Below are 24997 nucleotides of genomic sequence, written 5' to 3'. Positions count from 1 at the left end.
CTCTCGACAATACAAACACACACACACACATGCCTGCACGCTCAAATACATTTAACACCTTTACAAAAAGGTCATATATATACGAACATGCGAATGGCAATGTGTAAACGCACTGATTGTACGGCAGGGGGCGCCAGTTAATTACTTGCTTTAGTCAGACCAGAACGTACAAAACTTTGTGAACGCTCTTACTACATTTCCGTTGACATTTCCTACTTAGCAGTAAACATACTGCTGTTGCTGTTTATTAGTCTAAATAAAAAAGAACAGAAGAAAAATATAGTTGCTTTTGCCCTGTTGTATCTAACTTTTTAGTACATTATGACATATATTAAGAAAATATTTTGGTAAAACTAAAGAAAAAGTAGTTAAGATATTTCAGATAAGATATGTAAGTTTATGATACATTAAGAACTAAAGTATTTTACTATTTCCCCAAATAAAAATGCTACAAAATTTTCACTTCACATCATTTTTTTTTTACTATAATTGCTTACATAATTTCCACTAGAATTACTCTTATTCTCTGGAATGCCAACGTATCCAGTATTTCTTTTTTTATTACACTATCATGACTGTAAGCCAGATGACCTATCGGTGCAAAAGTGAATCCAGATAGGAGTAACTTAAGAGCATTAGTCTATTTAAATCAGACCTGTACTGTTGCTGTACCGCCCCAACCCATCACTTTGAGTGTGTGAGTCTGATTACACAGTCTCGGATCAGCCATCCATGTTGTGAATAGCTGTGAGTGTTTGTCTTAATGTCAGCCTGCACGTGCACATATCTCCAGTCTGTTTATAGCAGACACACTCGCAGAATCCGTGATAAAATGGCATTTCTGATGTTCTAGCCCTTTGTGTGTCCTAGAACACAGAGTGTGCTGTCTACCACTGTGTATGTGTCAGGTGATATACACTATTGTGTGTGTGAGAACTTTAAGTGCTGTGTCTAATGTTAAAGGATACACCGAGTTCTGCTAACTGCCCTTCGTTGCCGTGTTGCCAGAGATCCACCTGTTAACCACTCGTCTTGCTGACTGGCAGATGTTTTCCTCCATTTATGGATGAGGGGGCAGGGGGGGGGGCGTTCTGTTCCTTACACCAGCATTCACTCTATGTGTTCACCTTTCGTCATCTGTAGCTCTCCTGCAGTGCTGATGTCAACAACCAGAGCAGGATTAAACGAAAGAAAGAGACGGATAGAGATAGACAGAGCTAGACTAAAAGAAAGAGTTTCAGAAGGAAACGGTGAAGGTGAAAGACGCGATCAGGGCTATAGGGTGTTAATGTTGTTGCCATGGAGAACTTTTTCCAGGATAAGGACCTCTGGATTGTGGGCAGTGTGTGTTTAGTCGCATCAATTCTATGGAGGCCATTTTGGAATTTATTTACACACAAGAGAAAAAGAGAAGTTTCACCTGAAAGTCCATGTTTTGAGTTACAGGTAAAATTCTAATTGACTTTTATTTCCAAATCTGACCACATTAAAAATGTAATTTTCATTAGCTCCAGTTACTTACTCACACTTAACATTTGCATAATATCTTAATCTTTATATTACTTTATGATTTAAATCTCTTAAGCTAATTTGTATCTCCTGTACGAAATAACCTGATGATTTACAGCAGTAATGGGTCTTAAACGAATCACATAACCAAGCAAACTAATTATGCAATGGTGTAATATTCATATTCACATAGATGTTTAGACTCATATAGCCTATTTAATCTGATATTGTCTGATGCTAATTAAACAGGTTTCTCAAAATGAGTGTTATATTGAATCCGTGTTTAAATCCTAACACATCTGACATGAGGAGTATATAAACTAATACACATCTTATACTATACGTGACATGAATGACTAGCACACAGTCTGAACATAAGACTAACGGACTTGAACAGCTAATCACAAATTGTGGTCACAATAAAGAATTACAAATAGGCCCAACTAAACTGCGATGTGAATGTATTAAAAAAACACAAATGCGAATTCTTTAAATCTCAGTAAATTTTTAGATGGCAAATGAATATAAATAGAGAGCAAATAGGAAGTTTTGTTTAAGTTACCTGCATCTGCTAAGAACTAAATCCGTCAAATGTTTAATTAATCATTACTTAAAATATAATATTAAAGAATATATTATTAAGTTTGTTTTTACATTGTTTGGCTATGCCACACCATAGCACACATGTAAAGTATGTTATATAATAGTAATAGTAAATCATCACTGTCCTTCCAGAACCTTGGATGTCAAAATTTACTCTTTTGAAGAAATACTTTTTAAATGACAGCATTGTCAAAGTTGACAAACACCTTTTAATACTTTTTGGTTAGACTTATAATTTGTAAAATTAAAATAATGCAATATGGAGATATGAAGTTTGGGAAGGACAGCAGCAATTTGTATAGTACAATAAATACATCAATCCTATTCTGAGCATAAAAGAGTAAATGTCAAAAGAGTGTTAGCTTTGACAGCATTTGACTGCATAAAGATCTCAAGGAGCTATGGCATATAATGTATGTGGCATTTGAAACAACATGCGCCTCAACCACAAATATTCCTGTTGCTTATATAGTGAATGAGGTAATTATAAACTTTATAAGTGATTCATTAGTGGCTTTCATAAAGGCCTGACAGCTATTTGCTTCTAAAGCCTACAGTTATTACCTATGAGCTGAGTCTTCCTGATCAACAGGATTTTACAAACACACAAGTCGGTAATGTTGTTAAAACGCCTTTACCTTAAATAACTAGAGGCTTGAAAAAGCATGTGCAATGTTAAAATGGTTGCTTAAGTCAAGTGTTCTTTCGTAAGAGTCACATAGAGGACAAGTTTCATTTCGATAGAATTGCATTATGAGAGGCTGCAGACATGATAATTCAGTGTCAGGTGTCACCATGTGACTGTGTGACTGTGAATATACTGAGAGAGAGAGAGAGAGAGAGAGAGAGAGTTTGGCATCTTGCTTTCTTTTTCTTGTGTTCAATGATGTCAGTACAGCAGCTTGAACATTTATTCATTGACATCATGGATTACTTCTATGTGTCAAACAGTGTTTAAGTCCACGTAAAAGTAGAAAAACACTACATCTTTTTGACACTCCAGATCTGTGTCATGCCCTAGAAGAAAAGTGTACATTGAACTGTTAATTGAATGGTTACTTTCCAATAGATGATTGAATTTATATAAAAAAATTCATACCTACATTCATAGTACAGCAACCTGTCTGTAAAATCCGGGCTGAAGTCACATTATGTTATATGATATTGAACATCAAAGTTCTCATAGCACAAAATTACAGTTTTTATCACTGATGGATAATATGATTTTATATATATTTTACATAATAATACCTAAGTTGATATGATACTGAAATTAATTATTTAACCTTGTGAAATTAATTATTTTACATATTACATTTTATAATTTTGCACTAAAAAGAACTGGTAGGCTTCCTAAACCTTGATGTTAATCCTTTATACCCTGCTCACTCAATATAGATAACAAGGCAATATTTTCACTGATTATTCTTTACATTATGTAATATGATTTTATATATAAAACACTAAATGGACCTTTTTCACAAGACTGTGACGACGCATTTAACGGTCATGAGCATCATAAATGCTCCAAAGTTTTTAGATTTTCATTTATAAAATGTATGTACACTGCAAACCTTTGCTGTAATTTCGCAGCAGGTTTGCCAGTAACTTACTGTAGAATGAATGTAAAATTTGGTTTTAAGCATAAACTTATCTAGTTTATATATTTTTCTTTCATAAAACAAGATTGAATATCTCGTGTCACTTTTCTTGTTATGTAAATGTATCGCAATTTAAGAAGTTTTAAATATTTTTTGAGAAAACAAGAGAAAAATGTTTAGGAAGAATGTAGATTTTTTGGCAGTGTTGCTGCGTTAATGCCAGTTTCTTCTTGCTCATTTTAATTTTTATTATTTTAATTAAAAAGGAATTGAAAACAGTACTAATTGGAAAGTATATTAAATAGTAATTAAATCTACAGTAAGATACAGGCAAACCTTCTGCAAAAACTACAGCAAAGTTTAACAGTGTACTTTTATACATTATACTTTGTATTATTTTATATAAATATATAAAAATGGCTTTAGCTGGGGTTAAAAACACTGTAAAAAAATTCAGACATCTTCAACTAAAAAAGAATTAGAAGGCTCCATTTAAGTTCCACAAGTGATCAATTTATCGCCCCCTTAACTGAGCTCAAACTTTTCTATCCATTCACTAGAACATTTGAGTTTATCACATTTTATCCCACTTGATTTTCTTTGAAAAAAGAAGTGGAGAAACTACTCTCGTGATGTAAAGAATATAGATACATTCATATGCCCATATTTGCTCATGCACATTTCCCACATATGCTACATAATGTGTTGAAAGAAGCTGATAATATTACATTCTTAAAAATAGCCGAAAGCATTGCAAATATGTAAAGCAAACATGCAGGGGATGTGTAGACCGTCATTCTCCTTCATGGAAATCTCTTGAATTTTCTGTAGAATTCTTCAGGCAGATTCATAAACCTTCCTTTTAGTTTTTCTAAATTGTTAGGATCTAAATACTGCATCAGATCTTACCAAGACAGAATTGAAGATTAATTATATGCTAAAGTCAAACTTATTTATAACACTTACATATAAAATTAATTGTAATTGTAATGTTCTAAAAAATAACTTTAATTATGTGTTTCCATGCAGTTGCATTTATTAAGTGATAGATGAAGTTTCACGTTGTTAATATGTATGCATTTATATGTATCCTCTTTTAATTCGGATCATGGTTCAACTGTTTAAAATCAGCTTTGCAATCCCAATATTAAAATCCTGTTTCGTTGCATAAATTAACTTTATTACAGAAGTCACAAAGTGCTGGATCCTCTGTTAATATGCACGAGCCAGCTGCAGTGAGTTCATCAGTATTTCCCTGGGACTCCCTCACAGCAACATGAGCGCAGTCAGATGCACGTCGCATTCAGTGCAGATGCCAACCACACTAACTGCCAGATAGGCACAGAAAAGGGGGGGTGGGGAGGCTACTCACTGACCTTTATTGGGACGCATGTTTAAATATTCTAATAAAATGCTCTTGTTTTCAATCCATGACGGGAAGGTTAATTTAAACCAACAAATGGGTTTGTCCAAAGGAAACCCGACAGTGAATTGAAACCAATCCAGGATTTTTTAAATGAGGAGAAAGGAAAGGGTTAAAAGGATAGAAATGGAGCAGGCCATGGGGGGGGGGCATTTTGTTACCTCCCACCCTGAAATAGCATCCTGCTCATGCTCGGTCTATATGCACACACTGACATTGAGTCACGGTAACATGCTTGTGATACTTAGATGGGATTTGAAAGTTGATCTAAAATAAATTTTAGGCTTTAAAAAATTTAGAAACTGTAAAATAGTTTACATTTGGCAATCATTTCTAGATTTCTAATCAAATAAGCAAATTTTATGCAGGTTCGATTTTCTATCCTGCAATGAAGCACACAACATAGACAATCCTAGACACACTTGTCACATTTAAATGTCTCGGCTTACAGTGTGTAAGTTAGGATTGCATTGTGGCTCTGGTGTACACTTACTGCTGTATACCTCTACAAACGCTCTCTTACACACACACACACACACACACACAAACACACATTCTCTGGCCATTTTAGCAAACACACATGTTTGTGCCAACACATCTAACGCATTTACAAGAGGATTAGTTTTGAGCTATTAAAGAGGTGATTGGCACAGGTAGTTAAAGAGGCATTCAGCACCAATCCGTTTTTATGGGCTGTCATCAGAATGTTTTTTTTGAGGTTCAGCACGAGACGTATGGAGAAAACAACATGTACTCAAATTTTAAATCATTCATTGATGTTTATTTTCTTTTGATGCCTTTGTTTTCCTCAAAAGGTTTGACACTTGCAGAAGTAAATGTCAGGCATTAAGCATGTCATATACAGTGTGTAATATCTGCCCTCCTGTGGTGGATCAGAGCAGTGTCGAGCTTGGGGGAATTTTCATAGGCTCATTCCTTGGTTAGTAGAAATAATAACCATAAGGTGTAGATAAATACTGCAGCACTTTGTAGCATGTTTGTTTGTTTTTAACATAGACTTACAGTAAATGTTTGTCATAAACTAATTATTTTCATAATTTGTAAAGATGGTAAGTCATCTGGCTGTATAAACATGCAAGATTTTTAAATATGATGTAAAATAGACTTTTATTGCTTATTAGCTGCTGTATACACAGTCTATACAGATTGTTCAAACATTTGTGGCTCTGAATGTACTTAATTAAACGTAAATGTATGAATAAACCAAAACAACTGATATGAAACCAACAAGAGCATATAAATTCCATAATTATTTATAGAAACAATTCTTTTGCAAAAACAAGTTTTTATCATTTACAAAAGTGTTATTTTTTTTATTGTATTAGTTAACTGTACTTTTTCTGTTTTGGTATTACTTAAGCAAAACAACCGATCTGCAGTTTTATTGATATTACGTGGAATGCAAAATCTGTTTTTGCAAATGAACTCCACAATTTATCTCAGTTATTGTAAATCCATACTTGCATATATTTAGGAACAATGAAATAAATAAGTTTGATTTTAAACTAAATGAACAGACAAAGAATATTTTTATATTTGACAAGTTGTCAAATTTCTTTTAAATAGTATGTAAAATAACAAAAGATACAATTTTTGCTTTTACATTTTTATGTTTTGTGATTAGTTGTTTGCCTTACAAAATAAAATAGATAGCACTTTACAATAAGATTATGTTTGTTGACAGTATAGTTTATGCATTAACTAACAAGAACTAACAATAAACCACACTTCTACTGTATTTATTAATGATGGTTCATTGTAATTTCAGAATTTATACATTTATAATTTATAAAATTTATAAATTTATAGCAATATGCATTAGTAATAATATTTGAAGTAAATAACTGTTAACATTAGTTAATGCACCATAAACTATCAAGAAAAACACTATATTGCAAAATTGATACTTCATGCATTTAATGTTAACAAATTCAACCTTATTGTAAAATATTGAAAAGTGTTTGCACGTTTGAAGTTACAGAGAAGTGTCATCTCCTGTCAGACCGTTTAAACGATTTCACAGCTGCTCATGTACAAATGATATCTCTGTGTGTGTCCTCTGTTTGTCATTCTACACATTTTATACACTCTTTAAAATCCCCAGCTCAAAGTCCATCTGTGATCAACTCCTCAGAGCTGTCATATCATATATCCTTATTATGTACTCCAGTCATTTCTTTCTCTTTTTTCTGTTTATTACTCAGCCTATATCCAAGACTTGTCAATGGAACATGAACGATACATAATTTTATGGAAACATCACATAAGCGTTCAGCCCTTTCTTACTGCGTCAGTAAGCAAAGCTCACATTCATGTCTTGGCTTTTGGCCGAAAACTATATCTCCATTGCATATAGCAATACATTCCAATCTGATGGAATCATGTGTTCGCAAATGACATTTTCTCGTGAATATGACAGCAGTACATCTCCATGTGTGAGGTCTGACGGTTTATTATTCCGTAATTAAATCATCCATGCACACTGTCAGGCCTGTGCGTACAAAAACACAGGAAGGAATGTGAACACTTAGTCTCTTATTATATGTCCTTGTTGTCAGAACGGGGGAGCTCACCGCACATTATCAAGTTCCATTCCAAAGGCGTCACCAATCCCTCAGAGATTACTCGATGTTCAGAGGCTAGCTATTAATATATGAATGAGAAAACAAACATTTACTCCGCCATCCAACCAACCGCTGGTTAATAATGAGATGGTCTATATTATACAATGGTCTATTTATTATACAAAATCAAAATTAATCAAATTAAACGCTTTTAACAAACACCCTGCATCCAATCGGAATCGAATATTCCAACAAACCATCAAATAAGATCAATGTGTGCTCAGTTATGTTATTAGCCCATCTGCTGCTGTTTTGCTAATATTTTTAAGATATCGGTTTGCAGGTTAGCATGTGAAAAGGGAATAAGCAGGACTATATAAGTGTGGTGAAACATACTGTAGCATTTGTGTGTTTGTCACTCATTTGATAAATTGTACTTGGGGTCTCGTTTCCATATTGTACTCTTTCCTTCATGCGTATATCACCCTTGAGCTTGTAAAGATGCCACAGCTGATAAAAATAAAACTCTTGGTAAGTAGATTTATAAATTTTCTTAGCTAAATTAATGTTTTTGCCTAAATATGATTGTTGGATTACAGATGTTAACTATAAAATGTTGTGTAAAAGTTTACTGCGATATAAGTCACTGAGTTTATTTGATCTCCGATGGGCTGGTATAATGAGTTTACAGGAAAATGACTCGGTACCATCTGTGGCATTCTGTCAGTTACCCAAGAAAACAAGTTTGACTCGTCTGTCGAGTTGAAACTTATACAAGGGAAGTCTGTAACTTGTTATTGTTAATGCAGCATTTTTGCCAAGTTGGTATAGGTTAAGTAACTATAGAGTTTCCTAGACAATGGGAATCGTGTTGGAAAAAGAGGTCTGTGCCCGTGGCATTGGGCTTCTGTCTGTTTTCTTTAGAATAGACTCACATACCTGTCATTCAGTCACACAATCACTCTTATGGCTTATTGTGATCACGTGCCTGGAATGAAGATGGAAAAGGTACAAAGACCTTTGTCTGGACACGTCATATTTCTTAGTATATAATAGGCTGACTTTTTTATACTTTCTCTATATTATTGCATGTTTACCCTTATAGAAACACACAAACTAACCTAAGGCATGGCGTAAAGTCACTCAACATCAATGAGGAAGACTGAGAGAATGCAAAGATGACTGAAAGTTGTGAAAAAATCTGATTTATTTTGTCTTATACTCATTTTTGAACTGATCTCAAAATACATGTAAAACATTATTGTTGTGTTGTTTAAACTTGGCAGTATTCAACATCTGCAAACATAGCATCTTTTTTTGGTGATTTTGACCAGTTTGTCCAGTTTACATTTGTTGCAAATAAATGAAAAAAATATGCATTAAATTTGGAATTCAGAAGAAATGTTTACAAAATGAAACAAAAATGATAATTTTACTTAAACTCAAAATAATTTTTGTTAGGGATATTGAGACGATTAGGTACTAAAGCAGGTTGACTATTTCCACAGTCAGTTGACAAAGGGGTTCCACTGCAAAACAAAGCTCATTTGAAAGTAAAAAAAAATTGTCCATCCAATGTATCATCTGTTGCGTCAATCTTCTTTTTTGCTCCTACTCTGGTTTCAATTTCTTTACACCTGGCTCGAAAATTCATTCTCTGATAACATGTAACAGCTACTCCTTCATGATAACCATTACACTATGCTGACCACTCACACACCAACCAATCAGAGAGAGCATGTTGCTCCCTATTTAAAGCCTGGAATCCAAAGACACCAGACACGAATACAAAGCTAATGAACTGTAGGTTGGAAAGCAAACTTTCACCATTAAGAAGACGTGAAGGAAGACAGACTTTAATCTTATAACCAAGTGTCATCATAAGCTCCAATCTTGTGAAGTCTCTTGCATGGGTTTATGATCCCAAACCGCTCCATGCTCAAAAGCGTGCCAACGGTGGACGAGCTGGGGCCAAAAAATCCTCACTCTCCAAACCAAACAAACATCTGTCCCCTCCGTCTTCATCTCCTCCACTGTTTGCTTCTTCTCAGCTGAAGTCTTCTGCTCTTGAAGGACGGGTCAATGCTTTAAGCGTTAAAATGGACGAACTCCTCGAGCTAGAGGAAGCAGCTTTAAGAAGACTGGATGACATTGGTCAGGGGCAAAATGCGTCAGAGAATGAATGGAGCGTGGAGCAGACGTTGCGAGATATGCGTGTTGTCATAGAAACCGTTAAAGAGAAGGCCGAGGAACAGGATCAAAGGCTTGATGCCTTGGAGCGTTTGGTCGGTGGACTTCAACAGGTTGTTAATTTTGTTGCTGAAGTGGTGAAGCACTCTCAGTTGGCTGATATCTTCAAATGCACTAAAAATCGCTCAAAATCCAACGGGAGGGTGAGTTTAAATGCGTGCAAAAACATGTCTCGTGACGTACAGAAATGGTCTTTCTTCAGTGAAAAAATGACTCAAAAACCTTTAAACACGTATTTCCAAATTTGCATATCAAAAATACAAGACTGTTTAAAAGTTTAAGGTCACTCGACTGAAATGTTTGCATCACCTTAACAACCTTTTATCTGAAAGCATTCTATATTTCTTAATATTTAAAATTTGTTTACATAATTATTCTATTAGACAATGTATTCATTTATTTTTAAATGGATGATTTGGACAAAAAAGCAGGCGATGAGAGTCAATATTTTTATAAAACTTCTCAGGGTGATACCTTAAGAAACTGGTTTATAAAATGGCAGGAAAATTACTGCAAAACCTAGAAAAATGTCTCCAAAATGTAAGGATCATTAGGCTATAGATGCTATAAAATATAACACAGACTTGTTTTTTTTGAGTTTGCTGTTATTCTGCAATGTGGAAACACAAAAAATGTGAAAAGAACATATAAACTTCTAAAATTGTACTATATTTATATATAAATAAATGGCTAGAAGACAGAGGAGAAAATTAACCTTACTTGAACCTGTTCCCCCAAGAAAACCACTGTACAGTCCTCAAAGAACCCACAAACAATATATGAAGTCATCATCAGATATGATGGACTACAAGAGAGAGTGACAAATGTTTTAGCAAAATTAGTGTGCATTTTAGACATGCTTTTCTAGAACACAGCTTTCAAGGTGGCTTATCGCTGGCTTGAGTCATTTCTAAAACAGATTGACTGTTGACATGATAAACGATTCTCAGAAGCAGCTCAAGGATGCAACTGCTCATTTAACTCACAGTAGATATATAGGAAAGTGTGTGCATGTGATCAGCAATATCAGATTTATTACATTTTAGCAGCTTGATGCATTTGTGTGAATTACATGACATAAAAGCAGGTGCTTTTATTAAAAGGGATGTTAATAAATAATCATTATGTTGTTTATGAAGGATGATGTCAGTATTATAACCAAATTAAGAGAATCTCTTGTTTTAGGTTATTTTACTGTCATAATCACACTGCCCAGCTTAATTTAGTCCATAAATCTAGTCAGTAAACCTAGTGTGTCAATTATTCGAATTTTTTATATTTTATATGTATTTTTTTAATCGTTAATTCACAGTTCGTGCTTTAATGTATCTACTTTCTTTTTAATGCATTATTTTAATTTGCTTTTCACTGTCTTTCTTTCTCTCCCTCCCTCTCTATCTCTTTCTTTAGCTGAAAGATAAGGATGGAAAGGAAACATCTAAAGTGTACCCGAAGGGGTTAAAAACCCAGAATAAAAAAAAAACACATGATGCAACAGGTAACTTGATAATATTGACAAATCCAATATGTATAAATATCGTTAAGTATATATTTAATAAAAGGGCTACATTCGTATTTTTTATAACTCAGTTTATACTGTGAATGAATGATTGTACATCTAAAGTAATAACGAAGTCATTTCATTGGATTTAAGAGCAGTAATTACATTTTTGTCATCATTCATTCTTCAGACCTGGTCCAGGCTGATTTAGAAGAGGTGCAGAAGCTGAATGAACAGAACACTCAGATATCTCAATGCACAGCAACAGCAACATCCAGCACATCAGCGTCTCTGAGTGTTTTTGAAGAAGAGCAGGAAACAGAGCAATGTAGGGAAGAAAAGGATGACTCACAATCAACAGCAGTGGAGGAAGAGCCAAGAAAAGAAAAACATGTAGCTGAATTGTTGCAGGTAAAAGAAGATGAACCACCAGAAGAGAAAACACAAGATCTAACAGAGATCCTGCAAAATTCATTCAGCCAGAATGATGACAGAATTACAGTTACAGAGGACAGGTGAGACCTGATTGTTCTTTCGAACAAATGACTGTCAGATAACAATTTAAAGCTGCTTCCATTTATTTTACCATAACATAAATAAAGGACATTCCTATAAATGTTTTATGTAAAATAGACTAAAATGTATTTTATTTGATGTAAATATATATAACATATATATCTTTCTCATTAATATTATGTATTTTTGTAGATCTGTGGAGCATGAGGAAATTCCTTTAAGCCCTAAGAGGCATGTGAGTGATGAGAATCTGGAGTCAGATGAACTTAAAAAAAGTAGAGTGGAGGAGGCGTCCGAGGAGTTACAGATCCTGAAGGCATTAGATGCAGATGGTGAAGCTGCAGAGGCGGGACCAGAGAGAACAGAGGAGGCAACAGCGGCCGAGAGACAAGATGGAGAGCCAGTAACTGACGAGTATGTCATTGGTAAGAGAATGGTCTGAGAATGATTGTAGTCGAACTTCTAACTATGATGAATCTCATTTCTTTAAATCCACATGTGTGTGTTCACAGATGCATCCTCTCCTCCACCTGCTCCTTTTGAGCATCGTCTGGTCACAACCAAAACCCACCAGATCACCAGCTACTACACTATCAATAAAGAAGAAGTTCTTGGAGGGTGAGTTATAGAGAGAAGTTCATTTTTAATGTTGATAGACACTGACATGATCATTTCGGGTTTCTTAAAGGAACAGTACTGAACAGTGCTTTTTGATTTTTGTATGGTTTTCGGTTCTCTTTAGAACACTAAAGCAGATGTTTTGACACTGCTGCTTTCCATACAATGAAAGTGAATGGGGACCAGAGACCACAGAGTTAATAAACGAGAGAAAAATACCACTCTCTGGTCACCATTCACTTTTATTGCATGGAAAAAAACAACATTAACATTCTGCCAAATCTTTTTGTGATGGAGGGAAGAAAATCTTACGAAACAACATACAGTGATGAATTGATGACAGATCCCTTTAACATCAAAGGAATTTTTTATTGTTATTGTAACAGGAATGCCTGCAATATTAAACCCTATCATATGATTCCTAAGAATCTTCACAGCTTCCAGGACACAAGATACACACTGGCATTAAAATGATGGACAGCTGTGTGTGTGGGAAAGAACGACGGAGAGGGACATGAATATTTTTAGCCCTTAGTAAAAGTAGAGTACAGGAGATTAAAGTTCATTTCCTCTGAGGTCTCACAAATGGTGTGGGAATTTACATTATGCAAATGGTTTGTCATTTGGTATTTATAGTATTTTGATTTTCTTAGTGGGCGCTTCGGTGTGGTACACAAATGTGCTGAGAAATCTTCTGGGCTCATATTAGCAGCTAAGATCATCAAAGCTAGAAGTCAAAAGGAGAAGGTAAATGCCAGTCTTAAGTTTATTATAAGACAGAGGTACCATGACTTATCCGATAGACTCTTGACTTTACGTGTTTGTGTTGTCAGGAGGTGGTGAAGAGTGAAATTGAAGTAATGAACCAGCTGAACCACTCCAATCTAATTCAACTCTACGCCGCCTTCGAATCTCGCCACGAAATTGTTCTAGTGATGGAATAGTGAGTTATACCCACAAACACATTATAGTTTTATGCACACACAATACATGGATATACCAGAGTTATGCTGTTTTGACCCCGTATTTAAATATATAGATTTCTTTATCAATGGTTTTACCGTTACCTGTAAAAAAGATGAACAATGTGTCTCCATTTGCTTTCACTGTGAAAAATGTTGCCAAAATGGCCAAGAAATGGCCACAACACACTGCTGGGTTAAAGTTACCCGATGCTGGGTTATTTTTAACCTAATTGCTGGGTTATCTTTAGCCAATCATGAGTGGAATCTACCCAGCAATTTGTTTATGTGGAGAGGGTTGGGTTTATGACCTATGCTGCAGCCGCAGGGTTTTACAAATAAAGACATCCCAAAAGTTCCCAAATAGTCAGATGTAGCTCAATTCCTGGTCAATTTAGTTTATATTCCCCTCAAATATAAATACATTTGCTCACGCAATTTGTTCCCGACTCATTCACATACTGTACACAAACATGCATTCACAAACAAACCCAACAATCATAAACTCATGAATGCTTTATGTATTGTTTTTCTTTTCATGTTTAAGATTTTACAATAAATACAATGTGTTGTGTGTAACTCCTAGTGTTGATGGTGGAGAGCTGTTTGACCGAATCATAGATGAGAACTATAAACTGACAGAGCTCGACACAGTGCTGTTCATCAGACAGATCACTGAAGGCCTCCAATATATGCACAAGATGTACATATTGCACCTTGATTTAAAGGTATGAAACGCATTTTGGTAAATGATGAGTCATTTAAAATGAATTGTTGATTTTTTTGGCAAATATTTTCAAGATTATTTGCACACATGGTACATTTTGAAATCCATTGTTTTTAATGTTTGAAATACTTTAACTGTGTCAACAGCCTGAGAATATTCTTTGTATCAGTCGACAAACAAACAAGGTCAAGATAATCGACTTTGGGCTTGCAAGGAGGTCAGTTTTTTTCATCTGTCTGTATGTATGATACACAGTATAAACAAAAGTATTGTGACCCCCTCTTATATTTACACATTTGGCAGACACTTTTATCCAAAGCAACTTACATTGCATTGTATTATATTATACATTTTGTTTCTGACTAAATGCAATTGCCTGGGATCTAACCCATAACGTTGACTTTGCTATTACCAAGCTATTACCACTGATCCACAGAAAAGTCTAATTAAAGAATTTTGCTTTTATAATGTTTTGCTGTCTTCCTCTTATTGGTTTGTACTTTATATTTTGTTTAGATATAAACCCAGGGAAAAGCTGAGGGTTAACTTTGGTACACCTGAGTTTCTTGCTCCTGAAGTCATCAACTATGAATTTGTCTCATTCCCAACAGATATGTGGAGTTTAGGTGTTATCACTTATATGCTGTGAGTCTGTACCGTGAACATTAAAGAACAGTCATAAAATACAACATTTGGGAAAAAGGACATCTAGTTTTTAACTGACTTTTTTTGGTTTAGGCTCAGTGGACTGTCTCCGTTCCTGGGTGAGGATGATAATGAGACTTTAAATAACATTCTGGCCTGCCAGTGGAGTTTTGAAGAGGCGGAGTTTGTCGATATCTCTGAGGAGGCCAAAGACTTCATCTCGCGCCTCCTCTTGAAAAGCAAGAGGTGTGTGAGAGTAACAAATGAAAATCACAAATGAAATATGTTTAAAACTTTTGAGCTTTATTTAAGTCTAGTCTTTTGCTTGTTGTGCTACTGGAGTTAAACTTACCTAATGTGCCACACTCGAAAAGACGTGCTTGTGTTTAAATTGGGAAAATTGTTCTTAGAATGGTTAAAGTGTATGTAAAGTCATCATTTGGTTTCCTGTGTGTTCCTCCCTCCTGTGTCCTGTATGCTGATGCAAATTTTCGTGTCTGTTTAGCTGGAGAATGAGTGCGTCACAGTCTTTGAAACACCCGTGGCTTTCAGACCGAGAGCTTCACTACCGTCTTCACAAAAAGGTTTGTTAACACTTAAGGTTTGATGCTAAATTTTTACCACACCAATGGACATTGAGATTATAGCGAAAAATTTGTGTCTCTTACAGAAAAATAAGTGTCACTCCTCACATGCACCTCCCCTAGAGGATTAGACACAGGTGAGTACCATCTGTTAACATGATAACAAACATAAACGTTTCACAAGAATACACACCTCTCTAGTCCACCGTTTGGGAATTCATTTATCTTGTTCCCGTCTATCTAAAGTAAATAGACATTTGCATTTATGATGATACTTACCTGCAAGTCAATGACTGACACGTGTGGTTAATGTTCACATCTTCTTTGAGTATGACTTTGTCATTTACAGGAGTGTTCAAAAACTCTGGTCGTTCCATGGCAACAAACTGGACCAATAATGCTGTTCCTGAACAGCTACATCTGTTACATACTTTGCTTTGTAAGGACTATTTCCTGATTACCTCAACACAACAGCTCAGTGCTTAAACCACTTTCAACACATTAAATATGCCAACCAGCTATCGTACAAGAATATTTCACCATTTTATAAAATGGCAATCCGTGGCAAATCACAAAATGGTCTTGGTCTTGTGGTGTAGACCCGTTCAGGTGGACGATATGCCAATTGGAGATTTTGGGGGATCATTTGCTTACTTTTCTTGGGCTTTTTATAGTAATATACAGGAATATGTGCATTTTGTAATTAACCATCGACTAGAGAAAATACTTAACTATGGCTAAAAGGGCCCCCAAAAAAATGCTGGTTCAAGCTCTACGCACAAATGTATTTAGTCGTCATCCTATGAGTCTTATAATGGTAATATTCTGTACTTCATTGGTTTCGGTTTCATTGACTACAGGAAACTTTCTGTACAAAGAAACTGTATTGTATTTTAGACTTGAAACTTTTGCACCCTTAAAGGAGTAGTTCACCTCAAAATTTGCCCTCATTGACTTTCTATAGTACAAACAAAATTTCTATGGAAGTGAATGGGGGCACATTTTGAAGTGAACTCCTTTAACATCCCAATCCTGCGAATGGTCTTGGAGTTTTGAATGTTATGTCTTTTAAGACAGTTATTAGGAGGTTTAAAACTTAAATGTCACAGAATCTTGGAGTCTTGTTTGCTTGCATGTAACTACTTTTACCTGACACTCACCTGCATGCAACCATGCAGCAACCTCAAGTGCAATTGATGCTTTTATTTTATATGTTCCGAATCCAATGAGCTCTGATTTTAGACCTTTTTTAGACATTATTGTCTTTTTATTTCTAAGCTTGAAATTTGAGAAGGGACACTGTTTTTTTTAGGCAACATTATGCCGTTGCTTGCTCTCTCTTGGCAGACATCTCACCTTCCATGAAGGCCAATGAAAAACACTACAATTATATATACTATATATACTCAGTCTAAAGTTTACTTGAAATGCTTTCAAAACAGCGCAGGGGGTGATGGATGGTTGGGTGTGGGGTGGGCGGGTGAGGAAGAGAAATGTACAGGTTTGGCTTACAAATTAGTGTTTTCGAAATACTCTAGGAAGAGAATGCTGATGAATCTGGATTTTTATGTCACATAACTAAGAGAAAATCTTTATTTATCTTTGATGTGTTTGATTTTAATTTCTGATTGGAAATAGCAACTGTATGATGAATGGTTTTGTCTGTATCTTTGTTAGACCTGAATTGAGGAATGAAAAGATAATGACTCATAAACAGAAAAATAAAACAAATAGTTGTTTAAATGCCTAAAGGTAAATGTTGCAACCAGCATTTAAAAGATGTGTCTTGTGATGTAGGTGCCTTGGAACTTATAGGTTATAATTAATAAAAAAATATAATCATGAAAATATAATATTACAAAAAATATATGAAAATAAAAAGTTAAACATTTGATTGTCTTGTTGTTTTTATGCATGTTTTAATGCATGCAGAAGCTGTCAATTGATGAATTCATTTGAAAAAAGTGGGCATACTCAAAAAGATTGTCAAATAAAAATGACGTATGAACAAAATTGTTTTGAGCTTTCTTTTGATTCCTCCTGAATTCCGTGACCAATAGTTGGCGCTGTGACGCGTCTGCGACCAAAATGTCACTGGATTTCTTACCTCCTATTCAGACCCATTGAGAGTTGCGTCAACTTGGAAAGGTTCATGGAGGCTCTCAGTAGTTCCCGGAAGTTGCTTGTAACGCATGGAGCTGTGACGTAACAGACCAACTGAGGTACACTTCTAACCCATTTAAAGACGAAAGCCATTTAATGAATACAAATTGAAATAAGTAAAGCATTCAAAGAAAAAACATAACTTCCCGGATCTATCTGAAGGCTCCACGAATCACGTGACGCTCAAGCAGTTTGGTCTTCCGTTGGCAGCACTCTCTCTCTCAATGGCTCTGCTCCTATTGCCCCACACGTCACACACGCTCTGCTCTCTGATTGGCCGCTGAGCGCAGGTTCCTGATGTGTCGCTAATGCAGCTGTAGTTTCGGATGCGTCCCCATCATCCGATGATAGAGAAACACACACAGGAGCCGACTAACACAGAAACTAAACCAGCGACACACAATGGCTCAATGTACAGCAGCGACGGCCAGCGGTAAAGTGAACGAAGATGGACAGACGAAGAGGAAAGTGGCGATCATTACAGGCATAACCGGCCAGGTAACGTGAATCGTCATTCATATGTGCGATGTGCACTCGCTGGGTAACGTTAGATGGACAGATTAGTTACGACTCTTATAGTGAGCTGCCTACCGTGGCAGTTTACAAACTTTAAAGAGAAGACAGGAAATGGTTAGAAGAACATCAGTAAGGAAATGGTTAGAAGATGAGTCAGGGCTGGTGTAAAGCAGGTTGTTGGTGATGCTCAGTTGTACAGTCTGTCCCAGTGAGCTGTTGAAGCGCATACAGCGTTTGGTTGATCAGATGTGTCCCTTGAGACTTGATGTGAAGCTGACTTAATTTAACCATATAGATAAACACGCACAAATATCCAACTAGCCTTTATATTTATTTTGCTTATCATTTGTTTGTTTGCGAGTCTTTGTTGTACTAGACAAAGTAGTTCAATAAGTTCCATTAACCTTTTCTGTAGCTCAGTGGTAAGAGCAAGGTTGTGGGTTCGATCCCAGGGGATTGCAAATACCTATGTAAAATGTATAGGATAAAGCAATGTTAGTCTGGCAAATTCCTAAATGTAAATGCTACCTTAGATGGAAGACATACCTTCCGGCGTCCTTTCGTGGTGTGTTTGCATGTTAACTTTGCTATGGAAACAATATAGTAACTTTGTTTAAGCCTACGTTGCAGTACTTGTACAGTGGAGAAGATTCAGTTTGACGTTATTTTGTTGAACGTTTCTAAGTTTGCAGGTGTGTGTGTATGTGTGTTTGTGTGGGAGTGTTTTAGGATGCAATTATGGCCTCTCCTTCTGTGCCCTTGTATTTGTTTGAAATGTGATAGTTGTGACATATTCCTGTCACAAAAGTTGGTAACACGATGTAACAGGGTGTGGTAAATGTTGTTATTCAGTTGACAAATAGAATACACCCTCTCCTACAGTCCATTTGTAAGGACTTTGAACGTTATTAGGCAGTGTTTTGTATGGAAACTTAACTCAATGTCCTGATTTCACAGACCAGGCTTAAAGGGATCGTTCAACCAATAATGAAAATGATGTCATCATTTACACAGTACCCGACATTCTTCAAAATATCTTATTTTTTTGTAGGAAACAGTCATACATGTTTGAAGTGAGAGGATGAGTAAATGTTGACAAAATTGTCATATTTGGGGGGGGGTTGAACCATCCCAGACTTACAAGTCATACAAGTTTGGAAATAGTCTGTTTTGGCTGAATTAGTGAAATTCATTGAATTAAATAAGTCAGTGCCATTGTCTTGCTTAAGACTCAGTTTTATGCGGCCTGTACCATGGATGTTGCTGAACAAATTTAGGGTTCAGGATTAGTTGTGGGTTGACAAAACCAAACAATCGTGATCGATCTTTTTGGTACCATGAAGCAGCTCATGGAGTTTCACACATGAAGGAGTGATGTCGGCAACGCAAAAACAATCGCGTTCAACATGGATGGAGGGAGTTCTGTATGTTTCCTAGGAAATAATTAGTAACTGTATAAATATATATATATAAATATTAGTAACACAAAAATGTATTTCAGCCATGGAGTAAAACTGTTTATACTGTCTACGCATGAGAGAAGTGTTTCAGAAACACTTCTGATTGAGTTAATGCGCTAGCTAAACGATTATAAAGTACTCACATTTAGTGTAGTATACTATAGTAAGGTAAAAATTACAGTAATGTAAGATATATTTGTGTAATGTATGCGTGTGTCCTCAAAGTGGATGAAAATATCCTTCCTTATATTAGTTATCATGTAGTTTACCTTTAATAATGAGGATGAAGCACATGATGAAGAGAAACTATCTGTGCGCTCTGACAGAGTTAAAGAGGGCAATGTACTGTAGACTTCCATTTAATATGGCACACGTGTGAATGTGAGGATTATATTTCACGTTACTGGTGTCTCAATTATTTCAGGAAATTTCAGAACCTTCCCCAGAAACTGAAGTGTCTACCTCCACAGGTTACAGAAGAAATGTGAACAAAGCTGATTCTTTGTTCACATAAGTATGTGAACTTAGTAGTCAGTTGAAGTGTTCTTTAAAAATCTGATGGTCATTTCAATCAATGGTTTGACTGAAGGCCATGCTGAAGCGGTTCTGTGGTCAGGATAGTAAAAACCTCTGGCATACATAGGAACCCCTGTCTCACACCAACAGGCTGTCAAACAGTCCTGTCATAGAACAAAGAAGATAAGATTTTGTTGAAGTTTGAAATTTTGGTCACATATTTATTTAATTTAAAGGGTTTTGTACTGTTCCCCATTTACTTTACCTTCCTTAAAGCACTGACACAACATGGATGCATTAGGTAATCTTGTAGGCATTAAAGTATTAAAAACATCTTATACATTTAAAAATGTAGGCATACTGTATGATACATTATTAGGTGAATTCTTAGTGTAACTTAATAAAAAAAGATTAAAATAGCTGTGTTAAAAGATATGTGATGTCACCTGTCTTTATTGTTGTGTAGGTATCTTACTGTAGCAGTTTAAAAGAAGGTTTCTTTAGTGGACAAAGAAGATCAATGTCCCAACTCAGTGAAACTAAATCTGTTCCTAGATGTTCTGCACCACAGACAAGAGAGTCAAAAATGCAATGCAAAGAAATACATATTGTAGGCCTATGCAGTACAATATAAGAAGGGAATATTAATACATTTAATTTCATGTGAGTGTAAGGAAAGCCAGCAAATGTTATCTCTAAAATCAGATTTTACCTATATATTAACCATTATTTGATTTTATATTTGTAATATATATTTTCATCTTTTTTTTCTTAAATAATTTTTACTTTATTAAACATTATTAAAAATAACTAGTCATTGTAACACGCACTGTGAGTTTGTTGTGTCACTTATATGTAAATTTGCTCGCCGCTGATCGCTTCACTTTCGTTGTGAGATCTATAATCTAGATCATGGCGTGCAGCGTAAATTACCATGGCGATGAACACAGATTAAAGCTGAGTTTAAAGCTGTAGCTCAGTGTTAAGAGCATTGCGTTAACAACGCAAGGTTGTGGGTTCGATCCCTAGGGGACTGCAAATACCTATGTAAAATGTATAGGATAAAGCAATGTAAGTCACTTTGGATAAAAGCGTATGCCAAATGCCTAAATGTAAATGTAATGTAAATGAGTTACTTTCATGGTGCCTAAAACCCAGTGTTGGCGCAAACTAATCCCTAATTTACCTGGCTAGACACCTAAACCGGCTTCATGGTACAGGCCCCTGGTTTCTTTCAGTTAAAACAAATCAGACACGCCTTTTATTCTGGGATAAGGTAAACTTTGTCTGTGAAACCGGCATGCCAACGTGGCTGATTTGCATTTGAGGAAGTGACAACTGCTGGACACTTACAAAACATTAATACTCCTTTTACTGGTTTGTTTGGCAGGATATACCTGCTTTTAACCAACATTTGCTTTTGTGCAGCTGGTATCGACAAACACAGGAAAAAGATAAGCATGCCATTGATATTTATTTATCCTCTTCGAGAAGGGCGAAGTTACACACACCGTTTATCTGTTTACTTTCATTACAGGAATCGCTGTGAGATCCTCACATTTCTTCAATACACCAGGAAGTTGATTTTTGCTTAAAGATAATAAAACAAGTCAAGTATAATAAAGATGAGTGCAATAAAATCTTTTTCTTCATCTTAACTTTTTACTGTTCCTGTCACATAAGCAAAGAATATTAAAAAAATCTTTAAAGTGAAGAAAAAAGAATGGAACATTCTGGTGCAGTTCGGTGGATGAACAGCAGAGGGCGTCCAAATGACAAAAATAAGCTAGTCAAGGGGTTTTCAATACGTGAGTCTGGACCCATTTGTGGTCGCGCAAAGACACTTGTGATGCAACGGTACAGAAATAGGTCAAGTGTATTTATGATAATAATAGTTTTTTGATCGCTTACCATTAACTATTTGGGTATTGCAGTTACTAGGACATACTATGACAGGGTAGTATAAAAACTTTATTCTAAAAGAGACTCAATGTATATTTTTTCCCTCATATTTTCACAATAAAGTTGTCTGGGTCCCATGATTATAGTACGTGTCGATGGAATATACAAAATTGGGAAACTCTGTGTCAAGTCTACGCATGGCATTCCTCCCTCTGTCATCATTTACTCACCATCATGTCAGACCTGTATGATCTCTTTCTTCCGCAAAACACAAAAGAAGTTATTTTGAAGAATGTTGTTAACTGGCAACCATTCACTTGCATTGCTTTTGTGTCCTAACAATAGAAGTTAATGGGTGCCGGTGTTGTTGGATTGCCAATTTTTTTCAAAATACCTTCTTTGTGCTTTGTGTAAGAAAGTCAGACAGTTTTGAAATGATAAGAGGGCCAGTAAATGATGACAGAGGCCGTTTCTCAATTCCAAGAACGCAAAAAAAAGACTTGTGTTCTTGTTGAGACCGGTCTTGCGAGGCAGCCTCAGAAGAACGAACTTGCATGGACTTTTGGGACTTCAAGCGGATTTCGTAGGCGCGCATGGCTGCATACTATGCATTCTTGATATCGAAAACACATCTGAGTACTTTCATGCGTTCTCTGTTCTTGTGTTCTTGTGTTCTTGAGTATTGGAACCGGACTTTGACGGGTATTGATGCCGGAGAGCGAGAACACGTGGACACAAGACCGCTGAAAAACGTCCAGAATTTTCAATTCTTTGGTTTACTATCACTTTAAGAATATGCATGTTAAATGAACAGTGTTTTCTTTAGACTACTTTGGAAAATGTAAACAACGCTGGTACAGGAAAACTTCCTGTTTCAGTCTTTAAACACTGTGAATATGTTTGAACTGACTACAACCAACAGAACATTTATAACTGAATCAAAATGTTAGACGAATATCTTAACTTATATCTTGTATATGTAAGATTAAAAAAGAAACTGGAAGTGCTGCTGTACCAGTGTTCGCAACTTGCAGAATTGTATATACTATTATAGAAAAGTAACCATAAATGAATAATTAAGCATTTATGCTATTTTGGATGAGCAGTTACCATAGCAACAGAAATGAATAATCAAAATACTGTAATTGTGCATCTTTTAGTTGATTTAAATTATGCTGAAATTGTTGCATCCACTTGTGGTTTATGGGGGAACACAGAGACATTTGTTTGGATTTGAGCTTGTATGCGGTAAGTAGAGACAGACTGTTCAACTGCGGTGGCAGGCAAATATAAGGGACCTGTTTTCACATACAGGCAAATCGACATGTATTACGCTCACAAACTGAGACGATACATCACAGATGCAGTGACACACACACACACAGTCACATACACACGAAGAGTGTGGTCTTTCTTGATTAGTTTTCATTCTTTCCTTCACCATTCTGGTTTTCTGTGAATAAATGCACTCAGCAGCAATCAGTGTGTGTGTGTCTATTCATCTATATTCATATAATTCGTCTCTACATAGCGGTTGAGGGTGATGATGATGATTGCAATGGAAGTTTTTCCAAATTAACCCACATTTCTGAGATGTTTCGCACATGTGGTTTAATTTAATGGAAGAGATGATGAAGGAATAGAAAGTTTATAGGCAGAAAGTGATTGAATGAGATGTTGGCTTACAAGGTGGATGTGTTTGTGTGTGTGTGTGTGTGCAGACTGGTTGGAATGTCGTGTCCATCTAAGTTTCCTGTCTGTGAGCGCAATCTGCGGGAAACAGGCAACGTTTCCCAACAGTCTCTGCATGATGATAAGCGGCTTTTATCACAGTGGGTTATGAATCCATGCAGTTAGCAGTGATTGTGTGTCACACACACACACAGATGTTTCCATGTTTTATGGGGCCATTCCACAGACGCAACAGTTTTTATACTGTATAAACTGTGTATCATATTCCCCAACCCTAACAATCACACAAAACTTTCCACTCTTTTAGATTTTAACTTAAGTCAATTATGTATGATTAATAAACTTGTTTCATGGGGACCAAAAAAGTCCCACAAGGATTTTGGATATTGTCATCTTCGTGGGGACATTTTGTCCCCATACTGTAGGGTACAGTGTCGCAATTGGTGTCGCAATTGGAACATAGACGGGCAATACATGGAGTGACGCAAATCTGACCCGGGGCCGGAACTTAAATTAGAACGACAAACAGTTAGTATCATTCGACTTCTTTTTTCTAATAACTTTGTTATTCGTTACTTTACAACTTTGCAGACTACTTACATTTACACACAGCAACATTAATCACTGCATGAAGTGTAATTTTAAGGACATGGTAATATTTACTCTTTAAGGGGGCGATTCACATTTCGCGTCTATAACGCGAGCCACGTCGCTTTCTCTAGTCAAATGACCCGCGGTCCACTCGCGGCACTATGAAAAGTTCAACTATTTCCATCTTGATGCAGCGCCGCGTGTCTAGATTTAAAATAGTAAACTTGCTCACGCAAAAGAGCCGAAATGTGAATCTTCCCTAAAAGAGTAGTTCACCCCAAAAAAATTTTTTCATTTCTTTCTTCTGCTTGTGTTTTGGTCACCAACATTTCTTTTAAGTAAGCGATTACAGAATTTTCATTTTGATGTAAACTACTCCTTTAAGATCAAATATGATATGTTGTGTCCATACGATGGAAGTCAATGGGGGGCCAAACGATAAAAGAGATTTTGTTTTAAGTGAACTATCCCTTTAACATTGTGAGTCTGTAAGCAAATACAGTACGTCCACGACATATAGATCCACATACAGGCTCACAGCACTGCTTGAGCTCTTTTCTCATTTTTTCCCAAAGGTCTTTGGGACTTTGCCTATATCACCCCAGCAGGAAGTGGGGGGCGGAATGCCATGGC

The 24997-nt window shown here is 35.9% G+C and overlaps 2 protein-coding genes across 3 annotated transcripts in view; both read left to right on the top strand.

Annotated features, from left to right (window-relative positions):
- The first annotated feature begins 1160 nt into the window (after window positions 1-1160).
- On the top strand, window positions 1161-17416 carry mylk4b (myosin light chain kinase family, member 4b). Its single transcript, XM_056764274.1, has 14 exons — window positions 1161-1446; window positions 11382-11469; window positions 11663-11987; window positions 12181-12413; window positions 12501-12606; window positions 13260-13353; window positions 13440-13549; window positions 14155-14296; window positions 14442-14512; window positions 14812-14940; window positions 15034-15186; window positions 15446-15524; window positions 15611-15661; window positions 15874-17416. Exons 1-13 carry the CDS (start codon window positions 1300-1302, stop codon window positions 15653-15655), a joined length of 1722 nt encoding a protein of 573 aa, XP_056620252.1. The 5' UTR covers window positions 1161-1299; the 3' UTR covers window positions 15656-15661; window positions 15874-17416.
- Window positions 17417-17988: 572 nt separating this feature from the next.
- The window catches only part of gmds (GDP-mannose 4,6-dehydratase), a 56481-nt gene continuing 49472 nt past the window's right edge, over window positions 17989-24997 (top strand). For both annotated transcript variants that reach the window (XM_056765098.1, XM_056765097.1), the window contains exon 1: window positions 17989-18185. In XM_056765098.1, the coding sequence (XP_056621076.1) occupies window positions 18090-18185 (96 nt within the window). In that variant the 5' untranslated portion in view covers window positions 17989-18089. The remainder of the gene's footprint in view (window positions 18186-24997) is intronic.

This window comes from Triplophysa dalaica, chromosome 13 (assembly GCF_015846415.1).
Source record: "Triplophysa dalaica isolate WHDGS20190420 chromosome 13, ASM1584641v1, whole genome shotgun sequence".
Classification (NCBI taxonomy): Eukaryota; Metazoa; Chordata; class Actinopteri; order Cypriniformes; family Nemacheilidae; genus Triplophysa; species Triplophysa dalaica.
This window is presented reverse-complemented; position numbering and strand designations above follow the sequence as displayed.